Here is a 19047-nt window from a genome sequence, read left to right on the forward strand (position 1 = left end):
CTTCTCTCCTCGCGCAACAACAAGTTATTATCACGGATTACGAGCAGCACCGTAACAATGGAGAATGTACCGTTCACTTCTGGACACTACGAAGCTGCACTTGGTCGGATGGCTCTAGAAGGGGCATCATGCGCCATGGCCAGGAGACCAGAAAGAGCTGCGAGAGACACTGAGTGCATGTTTGAACTTTTCTGAACTGACAGTCTTCAAGGAATGGCCATTGGTAAGGAATTGTGGCTTTGAGAAAATTCAGGTAGTGCAATGAGCGGTTCTACTCCTACTAACACTCACGACGGCAGCGTTCATCATGCTTTATATATTTTCAGCTCATAAGCCCCAACCAACGCAATTACTCTTTCAGGTTCTCTTCTTTTGGCGGCGAACAACCCCAAGTCTCCCCTACCTGTTGTGGCTCGTTGGCCACATCTACAAAAGTAGGGATGAACGGGTGTTCGCAACAATCAACAACCCGGATGTGGACACTCCCTTGTATTCGGCGTTCGTTTTCAACACGGAAGTGGGGCAAGGCGCCACGGAACAGCCGCGGAACAGAGTCAGTCGTATTAATGATTACCAAATCCACGCGCGTTACCCAAAGTCTGCCTTAAAAGGTATCTGCTACGACTCAGGTGGTGATCAAAAGGTTCCGAAAATTCGGTAAAAGCGCCTAGACGGGCAGGTGCGCATGGCTCTAAGGACACATTGATCTCAACCAGGCAGGCCTCACTTGGGTTCCGGAGAGACACCAGATTAGGAGATGGTTCACCAATATTTATAAGCATTTGTCTTGAATCTGAAATGACTGATAATCGTTCTTATAGACCAATTGATCGATAATAATGCCATTTGCTAGTGCTGAGGACCACGCGTGTTCTTCAGGTTTATAGAAACGTAGGATGTCGTCAAGAAAGTTTCACTCGAGACTAGTTGTCATGGTTTAAACTGATGAGGCGTCGCAGGCTGCAGGAAAAGTTCGCGATTATACACCCAAACCACCCCACGCTATATGATTCTAGTGGCTTATCTAAGCATTGCTCTATGTTAGCCGGAATATCTTTATCAGGAAAGTCATGTCGCTAAATTGCCGACCCCCGTGATGTGTCTGGTAGATTTGATCATGCTTCCCAAGGTCTTTCCTTCGCTCAAAACGGCACGCGTACGCAAACTTCTACACCACTACACATGAGGTGTTGCATTCGAAGACGAATCGAACGCTTTGCCATCGAAGTGCTCCTCATTGATCGAAGTCGCAGCCGAGCTTTCCACAGCGAGTGTCTCCTCGTCTTGGGAGTCCGTGACCTTCCAAGCGCTCCAGGTGGCCATCGGCGCGGAGGCGAACCACACAACAGCAGCAACAATAAGATTTGTCATGAGTGAGGCTGACTTTGAGGCACCCACTGCGTAACTGAAGGTCGAGCCGAGAGATTCACCGCTGCGCAGGAGAGAGGATGTCAGGGCGAGCGTGTCGAAGTGCGTGTCGTAAGTCCCAAGGAGCCAATACATCCAAGTCCCGACTGCTTCGTAACCAACTCTGTATACTTGTCAGTAAAGGGTCAGATGGTATCCTGGAGAATTCGTCTTACCGGTAGAGCAGGTATGCACAAAGTCCTCGGGCATAGCCTGGGGACGACCAGTCAAAGACTGTGCCGTCTTTCTGGTAGTCAGCCTGGTTGATGAATTGATAGATCCAACCAGCAACGTAAATCACTGCAACTGCGATCCACATCGCCCTCGAGCGCGTAGAGCGGCGGAGATACTTCGAATCAAGGAACCAGCCGACAACGAAGTTGACAACGATGCCCACTATCGTCACGACAAAGCCCGCGAGTGTACGGCCTCGGACTGAAAAGTATGCCGCGAGATAGTTGCCGTTGTATGTTTGCCCCCACTGTGCCGTGATAAAGATTGGCACTAGCATATAGATATGCTTGGTCTTGCACACTGCCCAGAAGTCTCTGAACCCCTGCTTGAATCTGGTTTTGCTTGAGCGGGCTGTAGGCTTGGTTCCGTCTCTGCGGATGAGCTTTTCGGGGGAAGACAATAGTAATGACAAGGGAAGGCCGGCACAGGTCAGCCCGACGAGAACGAGATAGGTCTTGGGGCTGATGCTGCCGGCCTCGTTGTTGCTAGTATTGAGGGCAAGCTGAATGCAGCTAGCAATGAGCGAGCCGATCTTGTTCAACGCGAGCCAGATGGCCACGCACCATCCTCGACGCGAGGCTTCCGGATAACCAACGGCGATGGCTCCCTCAGCCGTCCACAAGGCCGCTGCCGAGAAACCACAGGTCGCCGCGCCGAAGATGAGGAACCACTGCGTGCCGTAGACGGTGTTCGTATATAGGGCGGCGCAGTATGGGACGTAGCCGATTGTTCCAAACACGAGGACCCATTTGAGGCTGTAGCGATTGCCGAAAACTGCGCAAAACGGCGAGAAGACGACCATGATAGCGAAAGTCACCACATTGGCTGCCAAGCCGTCAGAAGGGCACCAAGGACTATGATGGAGTTGGGCATCACTCACCAGCATTGACCACGTATGGTGATGCTTGACCACCGGCTCCAAGGTCTGTCTTCTATCAGTATCTGCGCATGTACCACATCCCAAGAGAAGAACTTACTGTTCAATGCTACCCAGATGCCTGGTTGAGTAAAGCTGACCAGTCCGAGTATGATGGCCTGGAACGTGATTCCGCGGTAGAAACGGCGGAGCCGCTCGGCGACGCCGCCATGGTACTTTCCTATCTCTTCGGAAGTCATAGCCTCAAGCTGCACTCGTCGAGTCCGGAAGAAGCCTGATAGATGCGTTCCAAAGAACGTATGTCGCAGAGATTGGCTCTGGTGTCGGCGCAATGGATATATGAAGGAGAAACACGGGAGTGTAATCAAGATTTTCGGCGGCGATGGCATCATGGGACGCTCAAAGCTCGTGAAGGCTGTTGTGGATCATTTCTACGGCCTATTGTGGATCTTCCCAGGGCTCTGGATCAAACAGTCCTCGACAATGCAACTATTGTTGCATGGATTAGCGTGGGCGAAGATCCCTATATGCTACATCTGAGTGGGACTTGCAAGGGGAATGCTTGCCTTGTCATTGTTCCGTATGCCTCGACGTAACCTTACCTTGCGTGTTCCGCACGTGCGCTGCTGGGATACAAAGTGCCGTATCTTTATTTCAACCACTGGCATGTGCACTTGCATGCACCAGGAATAACCTAAAGGGCTTGAGGCAATGTATCGAGGGAAAGTATGAGCCAAGTAGTGGCCTCGCTGGCTCTCTATCCTCCGGGGTATCGTTCACACCCAGCGCAGGTCGAGACAGTGTCGAAGAAGTCCGGCACAGCTGACAAGACACTCATTACCTCTCTCTCGGCATATCGAGACCTTTTCCGGTAGTGGATCATTCAGAGCGGCAATGAAGTTGGACTACGACCAGGTCGGTCCTTTTACAAGGCGGAACTTTTTAGTAATGCTTGTTGTGGGTATACGCTGTGAGTCTAGACAATAACGCCATAATTCTGAACCATTTCGGAAGTATATTCGGCAGCTACAACAATCAGAATGTCAATTACTGCGTGTGGCTCATGCTACGTGATCCCGTGTTTCAAGCTAAGCAGGCAAGGAAACACCAACTCGGGCGGCGAAGTAACCTGTCAGCCAAAATGCTTTGGTCTAGTAACTGACACTGCCCTACCCGACGCACTACATGTTCACGTGTCTCTGAGTAGAGCCCGGTATATCTACTTCATGTCCTTCCCAAACCGACATTAATTGCAATTCACCTTGAATACCACAGGTGGCTAGCAAAGTAGGTGTCGTCAATGTACTCGTATCGATAAATAGCGAGGTTGAACTCCGGTGCTCGCCGGCCCCTCAAGCACGCAATCTCTCGCCATCTATCCACTTCCAAGCAGTTTGGCAACACTAGGCCGGGCGGAACTCAAGGTATGCTAGGCCATTCACAAGCTGTAAAACCAATCCAAATAATCTGATTCGGTGATTTCCGTCTTCCCCCAACGATATCATCGTGCGATTGCGGCCTGCCATCGGCCAGTCGCCGGCCACTCTCGTGTCACGTGAACCCCTCCTAGCACATGAACAAATCTCGGGAACTACTCCGCTCCTGAGTTTAAGGCAGCCCGAGATCCCAAAGTTACTTTGCCATGTTGACATATTCTCCAAGTCTTGTTTTCCCTAATCCCGCCAGACATACAATCAAAATGACAGAGTCTAACACGAACAGCTCCTCGCGACCATGGATAATGAATGCATTCGTCATGAGTGCACCAGGTCACCTGGCACCTGGTAAGCCAAGCCTCTAATCTTAACATACGGCATGACACTCACACACTCAAGGTCTTTGGCGACATCCCGACCAGAGTGAGCTCACTGTGGACCACTGGGTGAGGCTGGCGAAACTGCTGGAGGAGGCAAAGTTTCATGGCGTGTTTTTCGCAGATGTCCTGGGCATATATGATGTCTACAAGGGGCCATCAAACAACGCGCCGGCGTTGCAGAGTGCTGCGCAGATCCCGATCGGCGATCCCAGGTACACATGGACGTCTGTCTCGTTTGAGAAACTCCTGCTAAACTTGTTGCAGCCTTCTCATTTCAGCCATGGCCCACGCGACGAAATCGCTCTCATTCGGCGTGACTGCGTCGACGACATACGAGAATCCGTACGCACTTGCAAGGAAGTTTGCGACTCTGGACCACATAAGTCAGGGCCGAGTGGGATGGAACATTGTGACTTCTTACCTGGACAGCGCAGCGAAGAGCTACGGTCTGGACGAGCAAGTCCCGCATGACGAACGATACGCGAGAGCGGATGAGTTCATGCAGGTCGTTTACAAGCTCCTCGAGGGTTCATGGCAAGAAGGAGCCGTGGTCAAAGACAAGAAGACTGGCGTATACGTCAACCCGGAAGCAGTCAAGCGAATAGATCATAAGGGGTATGTCCAACTCTGTCTTGGTGACCGCCAAACAACTATTGATAGTCTCACAGGAAGTATTATCAATGCGCTGGTCCGAGTCTGCTAGATCCATCTCCACAACGTACGCCGTTCCTGCTGCAAGCTGGAGCATCGGCGTGAGTGACCCAGACTTTCACTAGAAGGACGCTGCTGATCAGCGCACAGGTCTGGACAAAAGTTTGCTGCGACCCACAGTGAGGCTATGTTTCTCCCAGGCTTGATCCCAGAGAAGACGCGCAAAATTGTGGACGATACCAAGTGAGATTGCTACATATCCAACTTCTGCACATATGTGCAGCAGCTAATCTGTTCTGCAGAGCGCTGCTCATTCAACAAGGGCGGAAGCCCGACAGCGTCCGCTTTCTCACCGGCATCTTCATCGTGGTGGACGAGACAGATGAGAAAGCTCAGGCCAAATTCCAAGATCTGCTCCAGTACGCCGACCTGGAAGGCACTGCAGCGCTCTTTGGCGGATGGTCAGGGACGGACCTGGCAAACTTCTCCGACGACGACGACTTTGCGTTCACGGGACCGGGCGCGATACAGTCCATGGTCAAGGCCTGGACGGCTACAGTCCCAGGCACGGAAGGGCTGAAGTGGACAAAGCCCAGGGTCCTGGAGCAGCTTGCGATATCCGGGGCCCACGCGAAGGCGATCGGGAGTCCCAAGACGGTTGTCGACATCTTGCAGCGCTGGATCACGGAGGCCGGCATTGATGGCTTCAACTTGAGCTATGCAACTACGCCGGGCACGTTTGAGGACATGATCAAGTACCTCTGGCCAGAGCTCAGAGCGCGAGGTGTGCTCCAGGAGGACTACCCTGTTCCCGGAGGAAGCATGCGCGAGACGTTCTTGGCCGACGGTCAAGGCCCGCGTGTTAGGGCGGACCACCCTGCGGCTGCATATACGTGGAAGCATTGATAGCTAGGGGTTCATAACTAGCAAAAGTCAATACATTCTGTCACTGTTACATCCGTTCCCTACATTGAGGATTGGCTTTGTGCTAAGTGCGACAGGAAGAGAAGATATCATGCATATGTACCAGTGATGTTGGTCCGAGTCCGAGAGAACAATGAGACATGAGTCTCACTCTTTCTTAATAAGAGGCGATCTTTTATCCTATTAATATTTAGACATTCAAGATTGCAGTGGTACAATTCTATATAGAACACAGCAGATGTCTCTAGCTTATCGGACGAGCTAAACTGTGTGCTGTAATATTATCCTCTTTTTTATTCCGACGGAAGCCGTCTTATAAAGCAGACAACTTAGCTGTCTTATTTTGTAAGGCAGCGTCACAGGGAGTGACCGCTACATTATGGCCACGCCGTGTCCCTATTAAAAGGCACAGAATTGCAAAACGTTCTGGAACCCTCAGTGTAGTCTATGTAGTTATCCTATCACATCAACCCCCTACCTTATTTGCTGGGCCATATTTAACAGTTTGGACTTTTATAAGTTTAAGAGTAAATCCAAGATACCTGGTTAAGGAAGTAATATAGTTCCAAAGGTACAGTTGCTCTGTCCATAAACTTCTACTTAAATACTCACCTCTCAGCTGCAACCATCATAGTAGCTTCTTGCCAATCAACGCACCTGCATAAGAAACCTGAACTGGCCTAAAGCTGGTTCGAACTCGAAGCCAGTAATATATTGTAAAGACGACGCCACGACTACTGCGACTGTGTGGCCTAGCGGTCAAGGCGTCCGTCTTACTTTCACTTCTATTCAAGAAGATTTACTTTGGGCACGGAAGATCACAGGTTCGATCCCTGTCATGGTCACTTTTGCCCTTTAACTTACTTTTGCCCTTTTACTTACTTTTGCCCTTTTACTTACTTTTGCCCTTTTACTTACTTTTGCCCTTTTACTTACTTTTGCCCTTTTACTTACTTTTGCCCTTTTACTTACTTTTGCCCTTTTACTTATTTTTATCTTTTTACTTACTTTTGCCCTTTTACTTATTTTTACCCTTTTACTTACTTTTACCCTTTTACTTACTTTTGCCCTTTTACTTACTTATATAAGGATTAATTTTGCTCTGGTCTTTACCTTATCATTTATTAATGTTGTAAGGTGCTGTGGCCATTCATGGGTGAGGCTGTGGGGTTATTAGTGTGGCTTGTGTTTAAATTATAAATAGAATTCAACACCAGGGAAATGCACTCTCTTATTGAAAATCACCGTGGAATTTCACTGCCCGCTAATCCTAGATCACTACTAACAACGTATCAAGCGCTTCCTCACCACCTGGCCATAACTTTTCCGGAACACCGCAGCCAACACACACAACCTCCAGACCCTGTCACGCGCCACTCAGCCCTCAATCTTCTCATTCGGCCCAGCAATCAACATCTTAATAGCCTGTCCCCCCTTCGCCTTCTCAAACGCCTCCAGTGCCTTCTCGAACGGCACAGTCTGTGAGATCAACTTCTTGGCGTCGATCTTACCGCTCGCCACCAGCTCCACGGCAAGCTTGTAGTCTCCGCTGCCGTAGCGGAAGCAGCCGTGGGCGGTGGCCTCCTTGACGGCGAACGCCATGATGGGGAAGGTGATGTCGGCCTTGCCCATGCCCCCCTGGACGTAGTGGCCCCCGTTCTTGAGCACATGCACAGACGCCTGGATGCTGGGCTCGGCGCCCGTGGCGTCGATGACGACGTCGGCGCCCTCGGGGAGCCCGCACTCCCGCTTGATGTTGTCGGCGTTCTCCTCGGCCGACACGCGCTGCGACAGGTACGTGTGCGTGGCGGCGAAGCCCTTGGCGAACTCGAGCTTGGACGGCACGATGTCGACGCTCACCACCGTCGAGGCGCCGAACGCCTTGGCGACAGCCGCGCAGAGCAGGCCCACGGGCCCGGCGCCCATGACCACCACCGACTGGCCCGGGTACAGCTGCGCCATGCGGGCGATGTGCACGCCCACGGCGAGGGGCTCGATCAGCGCGCCCTCCTGCAGGGACATGTTGTCGGGCAGCTTGTAGCAGAAGTCCTCGGGGGCGGACCAGAAGCCGGTCAGGGTGCCGTGGACGGGCGGCGTGGCGGCGAACTGCATCTTGGGGCAGAGGTTGTACTTGCCCGCCAGGCAGCTGGGGCACCGGCGGCACGGGTAACCCGGCTCGACGGCGACGCGGTCGCCGACCTTGAGGGTGGTGACGGCGTCGCCGACCTGGGCGATGACGCCGGCGGACTCGTGGCCCAGGACCATGGGCTCGGTCAGGGCGAACTTGCCGATGCCGCCGTGTTGCCAGTAGTGGACGTCTGAGCCGCAGATGCCGGTGTATGCGATGGCGACGAGGACGTCGTTGGGGGAGGTGAGCTTGGGGACGGGCCGGTCTTCGAATGAGACGTCCTTGACCTTGTTGAGGACGAATGACTTGTTCTGAGGCGAGGGGTGAGCCGAGGCGTTCGTCCGTTGAGAGACAGGGACGCGTTACAGAGTCTACTTACAGATTTTCCCTCCATGCTGAATTGACTATGCGTGGAAAGGTGAGATTCAAAAATGCAGTTCACGAAAAGAAACGAGGTTGAGACAAGTCGTGAAAGATGAGTAGAGTTGACAGATGGCCGTGGTGCAATCGTGACGGAGTTCAGGCTGTGAAGAAGATAGGAAGCATTAAAACAATCCACTCGACGGATCAAAAATGGGCACACGGCTGGTATATCAAGGCTAGCAGAATACTCGGGAAATTAGATAAAGGCGACAGACACGACCTCGAGACTCGCGCGGTTGTAGACCAATGTTTGAATCTTTCGAGGATCGTGACCCCTCACCTCCCCCAGACAAAACTGACGAGAGCTGTTGGAGCTTCATCCCACCTGGCGCGGGGCAGCTCCCCACCCGCCTGGCAGCGCTGCAACGGCCACCAAGCAACAGCGTAGCGGTCAAGGGGGCGCCTAGAACCCTCGCTAGCCCAGAGCCGCGCCCGTCGAGACTGCTTCAGCCGACCCGTGGGAAATTTATCCTGCCATTTACCCGCACCAATCGTGTGCAAGCCGCCCCGGGGGCCCCCCAAGCTGCGCCGGGCCACCAGCGGTCGAGTGTTGCCCGCCAGGTGGACAAGGCCCCGACGTCACCCGATGGCATTTCCGTTATCAGCGCATGAAAACGCGAGGCGGGTAATGTGCTGGCTCATCACGGATACGAGGAACCTTTCGGCCATTTCGACGGACAGATGGGCCAAGGCCAGCAGCTGGAGGCTCAAACTCTGCACCTTCCTCTTCGACCGCTTTGGAACAGGCATCCCCGTGGACATGGCTTTGGCCTACAGGGGGACGACAAGATTTTGTCCGGGCGGCTCGGCGCCATTGGCCTGGTGTCAACATTTCCAGTTGCATACCACGAGCACTCAGCCTAGAAAATGAACTCAGGCCAAGTCGCGCTTCCCACGCCGGCCGTGAACGGACAGTTTTTGTTTTGTGATGCTGAGTGCTGTGCAGCGACTGCAGCGACTTCCAGGGGGGCACGGCGGACGGCATGCATCATGACGACTCGGCGCATGGCCGATGTAGAGCCCAGCTACCACCATCTCCACCTCCACCGCCATGCCTAGTCGCCACAAAAAAAAAAAAAAAGGGGAAAAAAAGAAGCTGACGGTGAATACTAATCACAGAGAAGAAGCTCCAGCCATAGAACATTGCAATACAGTGGGAATCAGCCGACGTGGCTTGTGCATCGCGAGCACAAGCAAAATCAAGCTCCTTGAGCGTCTCCCCCCACGGTCTATTGGCCGCCTCTTTGCCCTCCGGTGTGTAGCAGGCGGCAGCAAACGGCTTGGCTACCCAGCTCATGAGGAAGCAGCCGTGGGACTCCTCGCCCTTGAAGACGGCGGCGTCGACGTAGGTCGAGGCCCCCGCCGCCACGGCCCTCGCGCCCGACTGCTCGCGCTCGAGCTCGGTGCTCCTGACGAAGCCCGGGTCGGCCACGTTGACGACCACGTCTGCTGCAGTCACGCGTTCGGCGAGCTCCCAGAGGAAGAGGTGCGCCAGCAGCTTGGAGGCGCCGTACTATTCTGTGGGTCGAACTGCGAGGCAGCATCGAAGGACGCCGGGAGGGGGAATTTGTTCTTGTTGGGGAACTTGGCAGGCAGAGCGAGCGAGGCGTTGCTGGTCGTGAGACGCCCAGACGTCCGTCGTCCGGCCTGCAGTTTTCTGTCTAAGAACGGGGAGCACGGGGAGCGCCAAGGGTGTCGTCGACAGGTGTCTGACCTGGACCATATCTTCGTGCCCCGTCGGGGTTTGTATAGAATTTGAGCTTCATGACGCCGGCGTTGAGGATGGCGATATCGAGTCTGGTAGGCTGTTCCTTGGCGCGTCGGGAAAACGACTGGATGGAGTCATAGGAGCTCATGTCGAGCATCCAGACAGTGATGTCGGCAGTGACAAAGTCTTTGCGGGGCGCCTCGGCCGCGGCTTCGCCTCTCGCTGCGGAGCGTACGGTTGTGACGAGATGCGACAGGCGCATGGAGAGAAGCTGCTTGGCGGCTTCGAAACCAAGACCGGTATTGGCTCCCGTGACAATGGCAACGTGGCCGGGAGAAATCGACATCTGGGGTTGGCAGCTGTTTGGATCGAAATTGCGTCTCGATGAATATCTTTGGGACATACGACGCTGGGCTGGACGCAAGTTCCTTCGAGGGTGCCACGACAGTAAAAGTCTCGCAGGCCTTGTCAGAAGGATTTCCTTGCTTCGTTGACCACGGAATCAACACGTATAAGTCTGCAAGTCTTGTTCTACAATTGAGCTACCCTGTACAACTAATAAGCGCAGGCACCGTTAAGTGCATGTAAGAAAAGAGGTAGGAAGATAAAGAACTCCACAGCCTATTTTGAATGAACGGAACCACGGTGCTCCCTTACAATGGCCAAGACCAGTACTGCAGTTGGTAAAAATAAGTTTGACGTGTCTCACAGGGGAGAAAGGCTGTACGCTTCTATAGGCTGAACACACAGCTAAACCCATTTGAGTGAACAGTGTTATGCATGCCAGAACCCCCGGCTAAGTGTAGGCTGGGAGATGGCCCTGCCCAGGTGCAGATTGGGCGAGAAAGATGACCTGGTTGCGTATGGCGTAAGCTTAGAATCCGGAATGCTCGGTGGTTACGTGCCTGAATCCTCTAGCTGGATGACCACGATGTCCTATTTCTTCTCCTAGCAAGTATGAAAAGCATGATATTGGCACTGCAGGCTGAGCTATCCATCAACAGTCTTCCTGGGGAAGAACAATCACCAGCCCCCGTCAGTCTGACAATGTGCGTCGAAAAGCCCTGTCGAACTCATAATGGCGAGTACACCTATCTCAACTGGGCCGCTTTCGTTTATCAGTTCCGTGGGAGATATGCATTGCGACCCCATAACGCGCACCATGATACGAAGTCATGTCATGAAAGGAAAGAACCTGGGAAAACGTTTACCTGGACAAAAACGGCGGCGGTCCAATCGAAAACTTCCCCACACATAATCAGGCCAAGCCAAATCATTTCAGTATCCCAATGCGTCAATCTTTGTCTTTATTCTAGAGGCGTGTCTATGTTTCTATGAATCTATATTCTATGTCCATACAACACCTTGCTCCCCGCGAACGCCTTGCAGTGTCGCTCAAGGGCTGCCATCATCCGACTCCGATCCTCCGTTACCGTTTCCACTTCCGTTCTCCTTGTGAACAACCCTGCCCTTGACGTCAGTGCGGAACCGCTCCTCCTCCCGCGCCAACTCCTCCTTGAGCGTCTCGTTCGCCTTCCAGATCGGTTTGATCTCAAACAGGCGCTCCATCTTCTCCAGCGGGATACCGCTGGTCTCGGGAATGAGGAAGAAGGCATAGAAGAACGCGAAGAAGGACAGTGTCGCGAAGAAGAAGTACACGCCGTAGCCCATCGCGGCGAACATCTGCTCAGTGAACCGCGACACGAGGAAGTTGAACAGCCAGTTGCTGGCCGTTGTGCAGGCCTGGGCTATGGAGCGGAAGTTGGGATCGAAGAATTCCTGGTCATGCCGTGTTAGTCTGATTGCCCAAGGTGGACAGCACTGATCATGGAAAGGCAGAGTACAACTTACCGAGTTGATCACCCATGGTGTGCCGTTCCAGGTGGGAGTATAGACGGCTGTCCAGAGGTAGAAAAAGACAACCGCCGCGATGCCGCCACCGGCGAGGTGGTCGCTGGGGTTCTCCGTGGGCTTCGCAACGCAGATGTAGGAGCCTATGACCCACATGCAGATGGAACCGGTGATGGCACCGATGAGCAGGAGTTTCCTCCTCCCAAGCTGATCGACCAGGAACAGCAGCCATACAAATGTCATAATGGCCTTGATGACACCAAAGATGCCCGTCATCAGGTTCACCGTGTTGGACTCGATGCCAAGGCTCTACAGAAGGGGTTAGTATGCAGCCCAACCGAAACAAAAGAAAGCCCGACAGGAGAGAGAGACGTTTCCAGAAGACTGACCAAGAAGATTGTGGGCGAGTAATAGTTGATAGCATTGATCCCGCTTCCATTCTGCCAGAAGAAGAGCATGCACCCCAGGAACAGACGCCACTGCATGCTAGGATCTTTGGCAATCGCCTTGAACGGCTGGAGCAGGCCAACGCCGACGACCATCTTCTGCGACTCGACGGCGTTGTCGATGCCCGCGACCTCCTCTACGATGTACATCTCCCCGGCGTCGAGCTGGCGGATCCAGCAGAGGTTCTCCATGGCCTGCTTCGGGCGGTTATGGAAAAACAGCCACCTGGGTGACTCGCGGATCCACAGGGAGCCGACGAAGAGGAGGCCCGAGGGGATCAACTGAATGGCGAATGGAATCATCCATTGCGAGCGGCTCGGCTGCATGTGCTGCTCAACGCCATACTGATAGTCGACGATTTCAGGAGTCAGCCATCTGCAAATCCTGCAGGGGAGTTCAAGGGGCATGACTCACGTTGATCCAAAAGCCAAGCAGGCCACCGATCTGCCAGCCAAGCTCGTACAGGCCGACAAGTCTGCCTCGGATAGCCGGCGGCGCCAGTTCCGATAGGTAGATCGGGATAATGTTCGAGGCGACACCAGTGCCCAGCCCGGACAAGACGCGGCCCGCGTACAAGATGCCCAGCCCGCGGGACGAGTTCGCGCCGCACTGCAGGCCCGATCCTAGCGCAAACGTGGCGGATGCGATGGCCAGGCAATGTTTGCGTCCGAGCCAGTGGCTGAGGACGTAGGTCAGGAGGGCGCCGAAGAAGGCGCCGGCGATGAACAGCGACACGATGTCTTCGCTGATGAGGCTCCTCTCTGAAGCGCTCATTTTGCCCAGGCCGAACTCCGCCTTAAAGGACGTGAGGGTCACCGTCGTGCCGATGAAGGCGCTCGTGTAGCCGATCATGTTGGAGCCACATGATGCAATGACGGCGAGCACGTAGACACGCCAGTTGTAGACCGAAGGGGGCGTGGGCCGGTCCTCGATGAGCGTGAGCAGACCCATGGCTGTCTCTGTTTGGAGGGTAATTAGGAAGAACAGGAACAGCTAAAGCATAGGGTTTGCTCGAGGTGACTATGGTGGTCGAGGGAGACGACCTTATTTTGAGGATGGCAGATATCAACGAGCCAGGCCGGGAACGGCATGTGGGTGGGAAAAAAATCCTTGTGGATGTTCATGTGTCCCCTACACGACTCCCAGACGGTTGAGTGAGTGGGCCTTGCGAAATCGCGCGGGTTCTCAACCTGCCCCGTCCCCAAAATTTGCGTCGCCCTCGCCGTAACCCACCATCTGCTGTCCGGGGAAGTATGGGGGTTCGAGTACGAGGCTGAGAGCATTTCCAGGATAATGTTCTAATGCCCGAGGTCTCTCCGCGCCTTTTACATGCGTGGGGGAGGAGAATGGGGCGGAACCCCCATCCGGGGTAGTGTTTTCCCCCCCAGTGTGGAGGAAACGTTCAGCCGGGGCAGACGAATGGGCGCCAGTATATATGTCACAAATCATTCCCACTTTTTGGTTGTCCTGTCCGGCTTTATGTGCATCGGTGCATCTTGTCTGGAGGACGGCGTTTACTTACTGGTAGCTCTCGACAGCGGTGGCCTGTCACCCTGCATTGAGTCTTGAGGCGATGATGTCACATGGATTCGCGGCTCGCCGGCAAAATTTGTTTCCAATGAAGAAGACTGTGCCGGAGCAACGCTCTCTTCCTCGAAACACACATTGTAAGCTGCAGGTTATGGACTGCGCAATGATAGTGAAAGAGACCGTGGCACGGCTTTTCCAGATCCATACACATGTACGAACAGACAGCCGAAGCAGGAAACAGGCAGGGTGCTACTTGGAATGTCTAGAATTGCCAATAGTCTGCTGCCCCATACACTCCCTGTGTGAAGCTCGTGAGATAGGTTAATTCGGTTGGAGTAACGGTCTATCTGGTCAGGACACATATCCCTAGGCTTCGTCGGAGAGTTCCGCGGAAAGCAACTCAAGCGTGGGGAGTAATTCATAAGCCATGGGGAATAGTGACACAATCCCCGACCTGCGTTCTGATTCACCAACAGCTAGAGGCGCGTCCGGGGTCCCCAGGGGACATGGAAATGCGTCACAGACGCACGGGTGAACCCTTAACCAGGCGTCCTGCGGCGGAGCACGGAAGTTGGCCGAGATCGGCCTGGAGCTAAGTATAAGAAGCATCAGCTTGACATTTGCACGTGGTACTTGGAGAGCGATGAAGTCTTCTCTCGAACCTGTAGGCTTTCTGAGGGACGGAGGGTTCCCCAGAAACACCGTGGCACTCCTCCCCCCCCCCCCCCCCCCGGGTCCTTCACGTCTTTTATCCACTGTATGTTCAGATGTAGAGCAGACCCCAAAGCTCAATCAGAGAACACGAGGCATGGATATATTTTCGATCATAGAAGAAATAATCTGGACTTTATCATTCTAGCCTTAGAATGAGGGCTCGTTCAAACTTGATAAGCAGGACCATCACAATAAGCCAGTTGTTGCGTCCTGAGACTTGTTAATTTGCCACTGAGACACGACGTAGACAGCATCATACTCAGCCAGCGACTCGAGTCTGTGGGTAATTCTTATCACCGTGTAGTGACAGAACACACGAGAAATGACGCTGTGCATCAGATTCTCAGTTTCCGCGTCCACACTCGAAGTCAACTCGTCGAGTATAACAATACCTCCCAGCGGCCGTTGTTCGGTCCCCTGTCTGATTTCGTCGACCAATGTCTTCTGCCTGTCCCATATCCTAGCGACAACAACGGCCAGGCTGAACACTTTTCTCTGATCATGGCTAAAGGAATTTTTAGATATGAGCAGATGGAAGTCACCGGCGGTGCTGACGACGTGTCCTGAACCCACTTTGGCGAGTGCTGCTTGACACTCGTCTTCCGTAAGCTTATTCTCTGGGTCTAACAACGACTTGTATGCTTTTCCCTCTGCGAGATCATCATGTCCTGGAATACCGCGATGATCCTGGCCTGCAACGTTTGCCAATTGATACGTCGAAGCTGCAGGCCGCCTACGGTAATACCATTAGCAGTCTCCGACGTCGGATCGACAATACGAAGTAGCATGAGCAGCACAGTGGACTTTCCACTGCCAGTAGTTGATCATTTGATCCCCAATTTTTCGCTGCTAGTACTCTAGTGTATCACAGCAAATGCATCCTTTCCGGTCCTGCCTATAAGAGCGACGTTAGCTCCGGCCCCAATTAGAAAAAGCCAAAGTAGCTTGTTCAGAAGCAGAAGGTGTTAATTTGTAATTGGTATTAAAGACATATAATTAGTTCTGGTGACTGTAAATATAACCTCACGTGTCTAACATCATTGCGATGGTAAAAACATGCCTCTGAGCCCGCCAATGATCGTCCCAAGCTCTCCGTTGAATGCCTCCACCCTGTTTACGTTTTTCTCAGTATGGCGCGGTCGTACGACGCTCGTAGCCGATTTCAGTTGCCCTGTTCTTGACATCGGGCAGTTGATGGGACAGCTGTGGTCGCAGAAGGTGTTTGCAGCTCCGTGTCCCGCTCGTTAGCCCTTCCATGTGCATATTTCCATTGCCTAAACTTGTTATTGTCCTTGAGCTGAGGCATTCCTTTGGCGAATCTGTACTGGGGCGATGGCGACTGGAATGGCCACAATGCAAGCCGTTTTGCTAGCCATTTCAGCTCTTCGAAAGCGTGGTCAAGATAAACCGAGATTGGTGGACTAAAGACTTCTCCCATCTCTTCCAAGCGAAGACCTTTTGTCTCTCGGACAAAGCTAATGTGGCTAGCGGTCAGCGTCTACATGTGAAAGATGGAGCCTTTTGTCGTACTCACACCAAAACCATGAACCAGCCCACGACACACCACCCTCCATACCATGAGAATGCTCCTGGCTTTTTGAAATCACTATAAAACACAGGCCAGGTAACTGCGAGCATGAAGTTGAAGGTCCACGTCACGCTCGTCGCAAGCCCCATTCCCAAGTCACGATGATGCAGAGGGAAGCATTCTGAGGCGTAGACCTGCGTAGATTTTGTTAGGGTTTGTTGGGTTGAGCTTTGGTTTACAGATCTTGCTGGAGCACTGGAGCACTTACAAATGGGACAGGACCTTCACCCAATGAATAAAAAGCACAAAATAAGTACATAGCTGCAACCAAGCCCTCTGTGCTTGATAGAGCTGCCATTAGGAATTGGAAGAGGGCAAGAAAGGGAAAGGAGGCCAAAAGGAGATGTCTGCGTCCAACCCAGTCCATAAGTGGTACGGCGACAAGTGCAACGGCGAAATTGATGACTCCAAAACCGAGTGAATACTGTTGTCTGTAAGTTCTCTTGGCTCTTCAAAGCTCAGAGAAGTGAACATTACTTGCCTTGGATGGTAATGAGCTGGTAAGGTCCTTTGTGGTTGTATCGTGTATCAGAGTTGTAGAGTAGTACGCCAGGACATTGATCCCACAGAACTGTTGCAAGAACATGACCGTTACACTTGCTAACATGGCATATCGTGTCCGCGGATGGGTCCACAGCTCAGAGATAGCCTTGAACCCTTTGGATGTCCTGTGTATCCTTTCTTTTTTGAGGCTATGGTAGATTATGATCAATTCTCGTGTCGCCTGAAGTTCCGTCTTGTTGAACTTGACGAGCGCTTGATAGGCTTTTCGAACGAGCTTCGCTACTTCTTCAGGACTCTGCTGCTTTGACTCTTGCTTTTCAATTGCTCTTTGCAACAAGAATCTTGGCGACTCTGGAAGCGTGAATACGTAGGCCATAGGAATCAGCGGTGGTAAAGCCTGTGCACATGAGCGACATTCTGCTTGTGAGGAGCTTTAGAGTGCTTACAGGAATGGCGAGCATTAGCCTCCAGTTCCAACTCTTCCATTGCATGCAGTTAGTATCTATCCAAATCATGTTGAACAGAAATAGACTTACACATGGAAGGTCTATATCACCTTCTACTCTACAATGGGGACCGATGTTCCAGAAAGAAAGGCCAAACACGTGACCCAACATTATTCCAAATGCCGTCCACATTTGCCACATCATCACGAGCCCGCCTCGAAGACTCCTGGGTGCGCACTCTGACGCATAGATGGGTACAGTAGCACTAGAAAGTGTGGACATCAGCAAGTATGTAATGCACAACAGCGGGAGGGTTTCCCTCCAGAATCAGGCAAAGGCTAGCTGCATTCACCAAGCATACCTCTTAGGCCCAATTCCTAATCCTAAGATGAGTCTCACCACGAAGAGAGACTGCCAGGATGAAACAAAACCCTGACACAGACAAGAAACAAATGAGATAAAGCAAGTTATGAAAATTACTCCTCGCCTCCCACGGAAAATCCTGTTGAGCGGGTTGACGAAGCTAAAGCGGCCTGATTAGCTGATTGATTGGCTACTGGAGAACCGACGCAGGTCCAACGTGTGAGGGCACCAGTTTCGGAAGTTTCGACGTGGTGAGAATTTCCAAGCTACTCACAGGCAGGAAATGGCGCTCATAAGGTATGGAGCAGAGTTGACAAGACCCAAGAGTACAGGGAGCTCAGCGATGGTTTTCCCCTGGCTGGTGTCACGAAAGGCTAGGCTATAGAACACCTGAGCTATCGATTTTGTCAGCATGCTCATAATCATGGGACAAGGAAGTTTGAAGTGTACCTGCATTGACGGCAGTTTCATCAAAGCCCTGTACGATGGCCCCGAGTGAGCAACAAACAATGACCAGATACGTTGAGCGTGGGTAAGACTTCAGCCTGGTGAAGAAGTTGCCCGTCTCCTCGTCCTCTCTCTCAAGCGTCAGCCACTTGTGTTCCTTCTCATTGACAAGTACTGCATGGTCAGCTGCCAAATCTGGCCGTGTAGCAATAGAAGGCTGCTTGTTGCCCTCGCTAGGTGCCTGGGATTCGCGCTTTCTGTAGTGATAAGGAGCTGCAGCTAGGAAGGTACCGCGCTGGAGGTGTGGAATCTCGTACTCGTCCAGGTATGTCTCTCGGATGAAGGCGTGCATGAGCTGTTTGAGCTGAGTCGGAGTACGCCCAGCAACAGGCTGCGCTATGTGTCGTTCAATGGTACTGGTTTCATCCAGAAAGCCATCGTTGGCTTCCATTTTCCTGTCTGCCATACCAAACTTGGACAGTCTATGAGCTTGAATAAGGAAAGAGAAGAGAGGGAACCATGTTATTCACAGAAAGTGGGGAAAACATTCGATCTGTTGAGATGTGAAGAGCAAGGCTCCGAAGATCAAACTCGGATGCAGTCTTCAGGAGAATATTCTCGCGTCTGGCCCAGCGTCCTTCTCAGCCAGCTTATTACTACCCAACAGGGGTGGAGGGAAAGGGGGCCCGCAAAAGATGCACTTTCCCGTACACACACCGAGGAGAATGAGGCTGACATCGGAAGCAAGCTCCGAGGGCTATGATGGGATCGGCATATTGACCGAATGTGGTGAGCTGAGATGGCGTGGCAGGTGTCTGACCGCGGGCAAGTGCAGGTACCTCATGTATTGTATTGAGACATGACCAGTCGGCCCATTCATTTATATTCTCACAGTTTAGCTACTGCTTTCTTTTTCTGATTCTCCAATTGCTGACTGCTGAAAAGACACTGTATAATTACATTATCAAGCGCAATAGGTCTTTATGGGT

General features: G+C 52.6%; 5 protein-coding genes and 1 non-coding gene across 6 annotated transcripts; 2 read left to right on the forward strand and 4 right to left on the reverse strand.

Moving 5' to 3' along the window:
- Window positions 1-1176: 1176 nt before the first annotated feature.
- Window positions 1177-2757, reverse strand: INS49_002752 (uncharacterized protein; the record flags this gene model as incomplete). The annotated part of the gene is made up of 4 exons (XM_043163555.1): window positions 1177-1531; window positions 1584-2466; window positions 2522-2566; window positions 2619-2757. 4 exons carry the CDS (start codon window positions 2755-2757, stop codon window positions 1177-1179), a joined length of 1422 nt encoding a protein of 473 aa, XP_043032061.1.
- A 1460-nt stretch (window positions 2758-4217) lies between these two features.
- On the forward strand, window positions 4218-5891 carry INS49_002753 (uncharacterized protein; the record flags this gene model as incomplete). Its single annotated transcript, XM_043163556.1, has 6 exons — window positions 4218-4302; window positions 4354-4546; window positions 4599-4949; window positions 5003-5086; window positions 5136-5228; window positions 5288-5891. The coding sequence occupies 6 exons, from the start codon at window positions 4218-4220 to the stop codon at window positions 5889-5891; spliced, it is 1410 nt and encodes a 469-aa protein (XP_043032062.1).
- Window positions 5892-6650: 759 nt separating this feature from the next.
- Window positions 6651-6754, forward strand: INS49_002754. Its single transcript has one exon. It is a non-coding gene; the product is annotated as a tRNA-Val (tRNA).
- A 532-nt stretch (window positions 6755-7286) lies between these two features.
- INS49_002755 (uncharacterized protein) lies at window positions 7287-10514 on the reverse strand (the record flags this gene model as incomplete). Its single annotated transcript, XM_043163557.1, has 5 exons — window positions 7287-8348; window positions 8417-8441; window positions 9687-9909; window positions 9975-10121; window positions 10175-10514. The coding sequence occupies 5 exons, from the start codon at window positions 10512-10514 to the stop codon at window positions 7287-7289; spliced, it is 1797 nt and encodes a 598-aa protein (XP_043032063.1).
- Window positions 10515-11563: 1049 nt separating this feature from the next.
- INS49_002756 (uncharacterized protein) lies at window positions 11564-14025 on the reverse strand (the record flags this gene model as incomplete). Its single annotated transcript, XM_043163558.1, has 5 exons — window positions 11564-11947; window positions 12020-12328; window positions 12409-12810; window positions 12881-13425; window positions 13989-14025. 5 exons carry the CDS (start codon window positions 14023-14025, stop codon window positions 11564-11566), a joined length of 1677 nt encoding a protein of 558 aa, XP_043032064.1.
- A 3856-nt stretch (window positions 14026-17881) lies between these two features.
- Window positions 17882-18509, reverse strand: INS49_002757 (uncharacterized protein; the record flags this gene model as incomplete). Its single annotated transcript, XM_043163559.1, has 2 exons — window positions 17882-18006; window positions 18062-18509. 2 exons carry the CDS (start codon window positions 18507-18509, stop codon window positions 17882-17884), a joined length of 573 nt encoding a protein of 190 aa, XP_043032065.1.
- Window positions 18510-19047: the final 538 nt, after the last annotated feature.

Source organism: Diaporthe citri, assembly GCF_014595645.1.
Source record: "Diaporthe citri strain NFHF-8-4 chromosome Unknown scaffold_1, whole genome shotgun sequence".
In the NCBI taxonomy this organism is placed as follows: domain Eukaryota; kingdom Fungi; phylum Ascomycota; class Sordariomycetes; order Diaporthales; family Diaporthaceae; genus Diaporthe; species Diaporthe citri.